The sequence below is a fragment of the Oncorhynchus clarkii genome, chromosome 6 (genome assembly GCF_045791955.1).
Source record: "Oncorhynchus clarkii lewisi isolate Uvic-CL-2024 chromosome 6, UVic_Ocla_1.0, whole genome shotgun sequence".
Taxonomy (NCBI): domain Eukaryota; kingdom Metazoa; phylum Chordata; class Actinopteri; order Salmoniformes; family Salmonidae; genus Oncorhynchus; species Oncorhynchus clarkii.
Genome location: NC_092152.1, coordinates 40,494,373 through 40,504,294, shown reverse-complemented (window position 1 = coordinate 40,504,294; position 9,922 = coordinate 40,494,373). Strand labels below are relative to the sequence as shown.

At 42.3% G+C, this 9,922-nt stretch overlaps 2 protein-coding genes across 2 annotated transcripts; both read right to left on the bottom strand.

Moving 5' to 3' along the window:
- Nucleotides 1-608: 608 nt before the first annotated feature.
- LOC139412375 (fatty acid-binding protein, liver-type-like) lies at nucleotides 609-1,577 on the bottom strand. The gene is made up of 3 exons (XM_071159188.1): nucleotides 1,380-1,577; nucleotides 850-942; nucleotides 609-659 (listed from the first exon to the last, which is right to left on the bottom strand). Exons 1-3 carry the CDS (start codon nucleotides 1,575-1,577, stop codon nucleotides 609-611), a joined length of 342 nt encoding a protein of 113 aa, XP_071015289.1.
- A 1,588-nt stretch (nucleotides 1,578-3,165) lies between these two features.
- Nucleotides 3,166-5,664, bottom strand: LOC139412075 (fatty acid binding protein 1-B.1-like). The gene is made up of 4 exons (XM_071158871.1): nucleotides 5,598-5,664; nucleotides 4,406-4,578; nucleotides 3,947-4,039; nucleotides 3,166-3,257 (listed from the first exon to the last, which is right to left on the bottom strand). The coding sequence occupies exons 1-4, from the start codon at nucleotides 5,662-5,664 to the stop codon at nucleotides 3,207-3,209; spliced, it is 384 nt and encodes a 127-aa protein (XP_071014972.1). The 3' UTR covers nucleotides 3,166-3,206.
- Between the last annotated feature and the right edge of the window lie 4,258 nt (nucleotides 5,665-9,922).

Below are 9,922 nucleotides of genomic sequence, written 5' to 3'. Positions count from 1 at the left end.
AGGTAAGACATGAAACACACGGGACAACCTGCAAGACTGAAATGCCTCTTCGACATGATCCCGCCATGCTTTGCAGACCGAGATGAGTTAAGGAGAATACACATGCAGGAGTCCCTGAAGAACTAGCAAATGAGCAGGAACAAACCAAATGAAGCAGGCGTCAAGAAAAAAACCACCAGCAGAAGTACTGACCTAACAGTATATACCTGGAGATGAGGTCACAGAATTTGTCAGAGGAATCAACCCATAGTCATTACTCCCCACCCACCATACCATAACTGGGAAATCAGTCACCCTCACCTTCAGCCCCTTGTCAGCTACACTGGTGAGAAACTAGTGAAAGCAAAGCCTTAATGTATATACTGCAGGGCTAAAATTTTATTTCAAGTAATCACATTAATTGTTTAGAAATATGTTGGGCAGCATATACTGTTTAAATGAACTTTGCTATTGTATTGAATCCCACTGAGTTAGGTCACATTCTTCCAACTCAAATGGAAACTTCATTGCAGAACCTCAATTTCCCTGAAGTTCTACCCATGTAAATAATATTTTGAGACCAGAACATTGCTTTCACATTTTATTAAACCAAACAGTGCAGTAGATCGTCACATTCGTTTGCTGATCCTCTTGTAAGCAATGCCCGCTACAGTCATGGTCTGAAAAGAGAAAGAGCATGTACTAGATCCATTTAATCATTACTCAGTAATTCTACCCCAGTAGAGCAGGCTTCAGCTGTAAATAGAACATAGGGGGCAGCAAAGACTATCCCTTTTTTTAACCGTATAAATTAACCCTAAAATAGTGTCATTTAGTGACCCCCCCCCAATCCATATGCCCCGGACTCACGTTGACGAGGGTGTTTGCATCTGTAAGTTCTGTGACATATTCGATCCCATTCAGGGAGACCTTCAGCTTGTTACCTTCCCTCATCACCACAGACTGGAAAACAGTAGAGCGCGGTTTAATGTTAGATCTGATAGGCGTGTTCACGGTCAACTAGCGCCAATTTATCAGGCCTAATACGGATGGCAATATGGAGAAAATATTTGACTGTGTGCAACAGGTGTGAGTTGATTATGACATGTAAACTGCTATAAAGTTAAACCTGAGCCCAGTTATTGTGGAGAGCAGATTCTCTGCCAAAGAACGTCAGTCAGCCCACATACAAGTGTGTGTGGGGGGGGGGGACTTGACTGCTGTAGTATTTGGATATAATGTAACTACTAACCCAACATAACTGGGACATGAACTAACCAGTGTCCCCACATCAGCTGAACTAATAGTTTAGTTAGATACTGGCTGTATATGTAGGGAGATGGATAAACCCAGGCTACATGTATGAAACTCATGGTTGGGTTGTGACATGCTCCACCCACATTGACCTTCTCCCCGGTCGGCGTCTCGAGCTCCGTCTCCTGGCCAATGGTGAAGTAGTTGGTGAGGATCTTTGTCCCCGTGGTGACAGTCATCTTGAAGTGGTCTCCAGTCTCCTCAATCTTAGAGATGCTCTTGATGTCTTTGCCTTTCTGAATAAACTCATCAGGGAGACCTACATGCATGAGTGTGAGAGTCATGAATTGTGTTTTATATACACCAAAAAGTTGGTGAAATCAGACATGAACACTGATTTACTACTGAAGCAAAACTCATTTAAACTCATTTTGCATAGGACAGACAAGTCAACTCCCTCCCTGAATTGCACCTTCACTTTTCTAACCACCGAGTGCATGATACTCCACCTGTCCCTTACATAACGTTTGCATTCCTGAAGCTCTCCAGCATAAAACCTAAAAAGCACTGATGTGGGGAGAGAGTCAACATAGCCAAGATCATTCATAGGAGTTGTCAATAGTGACAGAGGCAAGAAACTGTACTGAACAAGAATATACATGTAACATGTAGCAATTTAACTGAGTTACAGTTCATATAAGGAATTCAGTCAATTGAAATAAATTAATTAGGCCATAATCTATGGATTTAACATGACTGGGCAAGGGCGCAGCCAAGGATGGGCCTGGTATGGCATAGGCCCACCCACTTGGGAGCCTGTCTTACCCAATAGGGAGCCAGCCCCAGCCAATCAAAATGAGTCATTCCCTACAAAAGGGCTTTATTACAGACAAAAATACTCCTGTTTAATCAGCTGTCCGGGTGGCAGGTCTCAGACGATCCTGCAGGTGAAGAAGCCGGATGTCAAGGGCCTAGGCTGGTGTGGTTAAACGTGGTCTGCGGTTGTGAGGCTGGTTGGACGTCCGGCCAAATTCTCAATGACATTGGTGGTTTATGGTAGAGAAATTAGCATTTCATTTTCTGACAAACTCTGGTGGACAGTCCTGTAGTCAGCATGCCAATTGCCCACTCCCTCAACTTGAGAAACCTGCGACATACCTGCACATTAGTGACTTATGCTAATGGGGGATTGTTTAGCTTGCCTTTTCCTGTAGTCAACAATCAGCTCCTTTGTGCTCACATTGAGGGAGAGGTTGTCCTGGCACCACACTGCCAGGTCTCATCATTGTCAGTGACCAGGCCTACCACTGGTGTTGTGGTGCACCTCAAACTTGGTGTTGGAGTCATGTTTAACCACGCAGTCGTGGGTGAACAGGGAGTACAGGAGGGGCCCAAGTGTGGCAGACGTGTTGTTGCCTACCCTTACCACCTGGGGGCGGCCCGTCAGGAAGTGCAGGAGCCAGTTGCAGAGGGAGGTGTTTAGTCCCAGGGTCCTTAGCTTTTCCAACCACACTGTAGCTGGGAAACCAGTCACCCTCAAATGGTGCACCTTTAGCCCCTTGTCAGCTACACTGGGGTGGAACTAGTGAAAGCAATGTCCAAAAACATTGCCTGAAACTTGATTTTCAAAAATCACTGGAAATTGAGGAATCTGCTTTTAAACTGATGCACCCAATGTGGTAGGATTCTGACCCATATTGCAATAGACTAGATGGAACTAGCAAAGCCTTCATTTCTACACTGCTGGGTTGACATTTGCTATAAAGCAGTCACATTAAAATGTAGAAAATCCATTTTGGCCCGAGTGTAATGTTCACGGAACTACGCTATTCTATTGAATCCCACATTCAAACCTTGCCTCATTATTACAAACTTCAATTTCCCCCTGAAGTTCTACCCATTGATATGAAATGCTGAGACCAGACCATTCAATGCCTTTCACATTTTATTAATCCAAAGAGTGCAGTAGATCTTCACATTCGTTTGCTGGTCCTCTTGTATGACATGCCAGACAGAGTCATGGTCTGAAAAGAGAAAGCATCTGTAATCATTACACTCAATAAATCCATGCCAGTACACTATGCTTACCAAACCGGACGCGCTCGTTCTCACATTGATTTTGTTCACCCACACTAGAAGCGATCAGGACATGCAGGTTGAAATATCAAAACAAACCCCGAAACAGTTATATTTGGGGCAAAAAGCATTTCATATTTATGGCAATTTAGCTAGCTAGCTTGTCCTAGTATATAAACATTGGGTTGTTATTTTACCTGAAATCTGACAATTAAGCCACAGAAAACCAAATGTTTCTCATCATCTCGCCTCCTTTATATGGCGGTTGACAACCAACGTTACAACTGACCAGAGTGTGGACCTTAAAGTTCCTCTTTCAATCACCCACATGGGTATATGCTCCTAAGAACCAATGAGGAGATTGGAGAGGCCAGACTTGCAGCACATCAAATAGAACCAATTTCTATTTTAGCACATGGCCACGCAGATGCTTGCTGAGGCGCGCAAGCAGTGAAATGCACGTACATTTATTTTGCGACGCGAGCGTGGGGTCAGCATGTAATTAGAACATTGGCGGCAGCAAACTGTTGAATTGCGTTCACGGCACTGTCATAGACTACCCATTTTATTAATGATATAAATTAACCCTGAAATTGCGTCGCTTCGTGAAACCCCCAGCCATATGCCCCAGACTCACGTTGACGAGGGTGTTTGCGTCTGTAAGTTCTGTGACATATTCGATCCCATTCAGGATGGCCGTCAGCTTGTTACCTTCCCGCGTCACCACAGACTGAAACAGGAGAGGTCAATGGTTAGATCTGAAAGCAGTGGTCACCAACTACAGTCAACTAGGACCAATTTAACAGGCCCAAGTTGGATGGCCATATATGGAGAAGAAAAAAAAGTGTGACAGTGTGCATCAGGTGTGTGAGATGATTTGAGACGTAACTGTGCGCCCAGTCCCTGGAGAGCAGAGGAGAATCTACCAACGAAAGTCAGTCCTCCCACAACATCACTGGGACCTGAACTAACAATAGTGACCCCACATCAGCTGAACTTATAGTTTAGTTAGATACTGGCTGTATATGTAGGGAGATGGATAAACCCAGGCTACATGTATGAAACTCATGGTTGGGTTGTGACATGCGCCACTCACATTGACCTTCTCCCCGGTCGGCGACTCGAGCTCCGTCTCCTGGCCAATGGTGAAGGAGTTGGTGAGGATCTTTGTCCCCGTGGTGACAGTCACCTTGAAGTGGTCTCCAGTCTCCTCAATCTCAGAGATGCTCTTGATGTCTTTGCCCTCCTGGATAAGCTCATCAGGGAGACCTACATGTTTGCGGCAGCGAGAGAGTCATATACGGTGCTTTTTAGTACTACAAAAAGTGAAGTGGGACATGAACACTGAATTATTACTACTGAAGTAAAGTGCTGATGCACTATAATATGGCAACACAATGATGGCTAGCACATAACATTCTGAGGACCATACGTTTTAGGGCTTGGTTATTTTGCATACCACATTCTGGCAATGGTGCAGGACAGTTGCTTGGCTTTGGAACATTCTCATTAAGGAATTTGACAATTTTATTTTCTTGGCATTTCATTATTTGATCAGAATATTTCCTGAAAGTTCAAACATTTAATTTAAGGTAAAGTTCTAGGAACATTAGTCATTTTACATTGGGAATGTTCTCAAGTTGTTCAGCTGACTTGAAATATTCTCCTGTGGGAATGTCAGTACTTCATTATAATGTTCTGTAGGTTCTCATAGTTAGTTAGTCATGTTCTCAAAACACTAAGAACTTGCCATACAAAAACATTAATCAAAACACATTCCGTTCTCAGCTTCAACAAACGCCATCTTCTCTTAAGTGTGTTGAACACAGTAGTTGGCCACACCTGATCTTAAAGAGTGCTTATTCCTGTTGAAATGGTCTGAAGAGACTAAATGTATCCACTGTCAATGAGTTACAAAACTAATACATGACAACTCCATCCTGGTGGCACAGTGGATTAATTCCACGGATAGAGGACAGAAGAGCATAGGTTTGAATCTCAATGACACAATAAATTATTAATGCCTAGGCAAATCAATTAACAATCCCATTGGTGCTGGAAGTTCAAAATAGTTAGCCCAAACCAAACTAGCGGTGTTAAGTCTTAAATTAACATTCAGTGAAAGTTATTCAAAAAAAAAAAATATATATAATTTGTTAAATCTAACACCATTGCAAGTTCCCATTGCATTCGCAGTCACCATTGAACATCATTACTGAAAGGACTATGACTTCTGAAATTAACACCCCAAGTCTAATCAAATGTACAAACCCAACTTCAAGACTTACCAACAGCCTCCATGAAAGACTCAAAGTTGTCATGTGACTCCATCTGGTATTTCCCTGAGAAAGACATGGTGACTATAAGACAGTGACAGTAGAGTCAGCCACAGCTCCCTGCTTGTCTTTATACCCCCATCTATCCAGCCCTGCACTCATTAACTAACTAAAGGTGTCTACAATTGAGAACCCCTCCCCTCATATCTTCCCTGCTACTTGCCTGTAGGCACAGATCTAGGATCAGCTTCCCAGCCAAGGACAACTAATCTACATCGCAATGGTCAACTTTATTGTACTCCACTTCTCATCCTCTCTTCTTCTACTTTGGTGGTGTGAGTGATCATTGATCTGATTTGATAAACAAGAACTCCTCGACTCCTTAGAAAAATGATAAGCAGTCTCATCATTGTAATACAAGTGTACAGCCATCTCAGTACAGATGCAAAAAGTCAAACTAATAACAGATTGGATTACTTTAGAAAAATGTATGTTACTTATGTTGGTGTAGCTTAAGATAATCAACCAATCAATGTACATGAAAAAACACAGGTCTAAAAAGAAAACAATTCAATGTACAATTGTAAGGCAACCAGCTGCAATAGGGTTGTGAGTTTGCTCCACATCTGGGAATATAGCTGAACCAACATACAGTGTTGACTTCCAAAAACAAACATGAAATTGTAATTAGACTCAACAAGTTTTTATACATTCAGCTCACTGTGAGCAAAGTTTGTCTAGTGAACAAACGTTCACCCATTAGCTACATTTATTTTCCTTCTGAAGTCCAACAAACTCAGAGAATAATACTGATTAATCAATTGGTTAAGTGAAGACACTTGCCAGTCGGTCAGCGCATGCTCGGAGTACACGTCCTGGTAATCCTTCTAGACCTGCGGCCTTGTGAATGTTCACCTGTTTAAAGCTCTTACTCACATCTGCTATGGAGAGCGTGATCACACACTCGTCTGGAACAGCTGATGCTCTCATGCATGTCTCAGTATTACTTGCCTCGAAGCGGGCATAGAAGTAATTTAGCTCGTCTGGATGGCTCGTGTCACTGGGCAGCTGTCGGCTGTGCTTCCCTTTGTTGTCTGTAATAGTTTGCAAGCCCTGCCACATCTGACGAGTGTCAGAGCCGGTATAGTACGATTCGATCCTAGTTCTGTATTGACTTTTTGCCTGTTCTATGGTTCGTCGGAGGGCATAGCAAGATTTCTTGTAAGCTTCCGGGTTAGAGTCCCGCTCCTTGAAAGCGGCAGCTCTACCCTTTAGCTCAGTGCGGATTTTGCCTGTAATCCATTGCTTCTGGTTGGGGTATGTACAGTGCCTTGCGAAAGTATTCGGCCCCCTTGAACTTTGCGACCTTTTGCCACATTTCAGGCTTCAAACATAAAGATATAAAACTGTATTTTTTTGTGAAGAATCAACAACAAGTGGGACACAATCTTGAAGTGGAACGACATTTATTGGATATTTCAAACTTTTTTAACAAATCAAAAACTGAAAAATTGGGCGTGCAAAATTATTCAGCCCCCTTAAGTTAATACTTTGTAGCGCCACCTTTTGCTGCGATTACAGCTGTAAATCGCTTGGTGTATGTCTCTATCAGTTTTGCACATCGAGAGACTGACATTTTTTCCCATTCCTCCTTGCAAAACAGCTCGAGCTCAGTGAGGTTGGATGGAGAGCATTTGTGAACAGCAGTTTTCAGTTCTTTCCACAGATTCTCGATTGGATTCAGGTCTGGACTTTGACTTGGCCATTCTAACACCTGGATATGTTTATTTTTGAACCATTCCATTGTAGATTTTGCTGTATGTTTTGGATCATTGTCTTGTTGGAAGACAAATCTCCGTCCCAGTCTCAGGTCTTTTGCAGACTCCATCACGTTTTCTTCCAGAATGGTCCTGTATTTGGCTCCATCCATCTTCCCATCAATTTTAACCATCTTCCCTGTCCCTGCTGAAGAAAAGCAGGCCCAAACCATGATGCTGCCACCACCATGTTTGACAGTGGGGATGGTGTGTTCAGCTGTGTTGCTTTTACGCCAAACATAACGTTTTGCATTGTTGCCAAAAAGTTCAATTTTGGTTTCATCTGACCAGAGCACCTTCTTCCACATGTTTGGTGTGTCTCCCAGGTGGCTTGTGGCAAACTTTAAACTACACTTTTTATGGATATCTTTAAGAAATGTCTTTATTCTTGCCACTCTTCCATAAAGGCCAGATTTGTGCAATATACGACTGATTGTTGTCCTATGGACAGAGTCTCCCACCTCAGCTGTAGATCTCTGCAGTTCATCCAGAGTGATCATGGGCCTCTTGGCTGCATCTCTGATCAGTCTTCTCCTTGTATGAGCTGAAAGTTTAGAGGGACGTCCAGGTCTTGGTAGATTTGCAGTGGTCTGATACTCCTTCCATTTCAATATTATCGCTTGCACAGTGCTCCTTGGGATGTTTAAAGCTTGGGAAATCTTTTTGTATCCAAATCCGGCTTTAAACTTCTTCACAACAGTATCTCGGACCTGCCTGGTGTGTTCCTTGTTCTTCATGATGCTCTCTGCGCTTTTAACGGACCTCTGAGACTATCACAGTGCAGGTGCATTTATACAGAGACTTGATTACACACAGGTGGATTGTATTTATCATCATTAGTCATTTAGGTCAACATTGGATCATTCAGAGATCCTCACTGAACTTCTGGAGAGAGTTTGCTGCACTGAAAGTAAAGGGGCTGAATAATTTTGCACACCCAATTTTTCAGTTTTTGATTTGTTAAAAAAGTTTGAAATATCCAATAAATGTCGTTCCACTTCATGATTGTGTCCCGCTTGTTGTTGATTCTTCACAAAAAAATACAGTTTTATATCTTTATGTTTGAAGCCTGAAATGTGGCAAAAGGTCGCAAAGTTCAAGGGGTCCGAATACTTTCGCAAGGCACTGTACATACAACAAAGGGAAGCACAGCCGAGAGCTGCCCAGTGACACGAGCCATCCAGACGAGCTAAATTACTTCTATGCTCGCTTCGAGGCAAGTAACACTGAAACATGCATGAGAGCATCAGCTGTTCCAGACAAGTGTGTGATCACGCTCTCCGTAGCAGATGTGAGTAAGAGCTTTAAACAGGTCAACATTCACAAGGCCGCAGGGCTAGAACGGTTACCAAGACATATACTCCGAGCATGTGCTGACCGACTGGCAAGTGTCTTCACTTAACCAATTGATTAATCAGTGTTATTCTCTGAGTTTGTTGGACTTCAGAAGGAAAATAAATGTAGCTAATGGGTGAACGTTTGTTCACTCTACAAACTTTGCTCACAGTGAGCTGAATGTATAAAAACTTGTTGAGTCTAATTACAATTTCAGGTTTGTTTTTGGAAGTCAACACTGTATGTTGGTTCAGCTATATTCCCAGATGTGGAGCAAACTCACAACCCTATTGCAATTGGTTGCCTTACAATTGTACGTTGAATTGTTTTCTTTTTAGACCTGTGTTTTTTCATGTACATTGATTGGTTGATTATCTTAAGCTACACCAACATAAGTAACATACATTTTTCTAAAGTAATCCAATCTGTTATTAGTTTGACTTTTTGCATCTGTTACTGAGATGGCTGTTCCAATTATTATTGAGACTACCTACTTCAAATAGAAGTATTTCCTGGCAGCCATTGTCAGTGCAGGTTGGGGGTGATTAACGTACTCTGGCTGGATTCCAATTTTTCAAGTTGAATTGTATGTTCACTCAACGTCAAATGAAAAGTTGAGTGAACATTATGTTGGTTCAGCTATATGCCAAACATTTTTGCAAACTCACAATCCTATTGCAGTCTGCTGCCTTACAATTGTACATTGATTCAACTTTTTTATAGTGCAGGGAGACAAAATACACCTCTCAACTCAAAGTGCAATGTAGCCTAGTTTAATTTCAACACAGGTGTATAACGAGATAAAGTCAAGTTGAATTTGAAATATGTTGATTGATCCATACACTTGTATTACAATGATGAGACTGCTTATCATTTTTCTAAGGAGTCGAGGAGTTCTTGTTTATCAAATCAGATCAATGATCACTCACACCGCCAAAGTAGAAGAAGAGAGGATGAGAAGTGGAGTACAATAAAGTTGACCATTGCGATGTAGATCAGTTGTCCTTGGCTGGGAAGCTGATCCTAGATCTGTGCCTACAGGCAAGTAGCAGGGAGGATATGAGGGGAGGGGTTCTCAATTGTAGACACCTTTAGTTAGTTAATGAGTGCAGGGCTGGATAGACGGGGGTATAAAGACAAGCAGGGAGCTGTGACTGACTTTACTGTCACTGTCTTATAGTCACC

What these genes read in the sequence shown, in the direction of transcription:
- LOC139412375 (XM_071159188.1), bottom strand. Translation starts at nt 1,577, where the DNA reads ATGACTCTCACACTCATGCATGTAGGTCTCCCTGATGAGTTTATTCAG. An exon ending in CGACCGGGGAGAAGGTCAAT is followed by an intron (nt 943 to 1,379) that starts GTGGGTGGAGCA and finishes ACTGTTTTCCAG; the next exon opens with TCTGTGGTGATGAGGGAAGG. An exon ending in ATGCAAACACCCTCGTCAAC is followed by an intron (nt 660 to 849) that starts GTGAGTCCGGGG and finishes TTCTCTTTTCAG; the next exon opens with ACCATGACTGTAGCGGGCAT.
- LOC139412075 (XM_071158871.1), bottom strand. Translation starts at nt 5,664, where the DNA reads ATGTCTTTCTCAGGGAAATACCAGATGGAGTCACATGACAACTTTGAG. An exon ending in GTCTTTCATGGAGGCTGTTG is followed by an intron (nt 4,579 to 5,597) that starts GTAAGTCTTGAA and finishes GCAAACATGTAG; the next exon opens with GTCTCCCTGATGAGCTTATC. An exon ending in ACGCAAACACCCTCGTCAAC is followed by an intron (nt 3,258 to 3,946) that starts GTGAGTCTGGGG and finishes TTCTCTTTTCAG; the next exon opens with ACCATGACTCTGTCTGGCAT.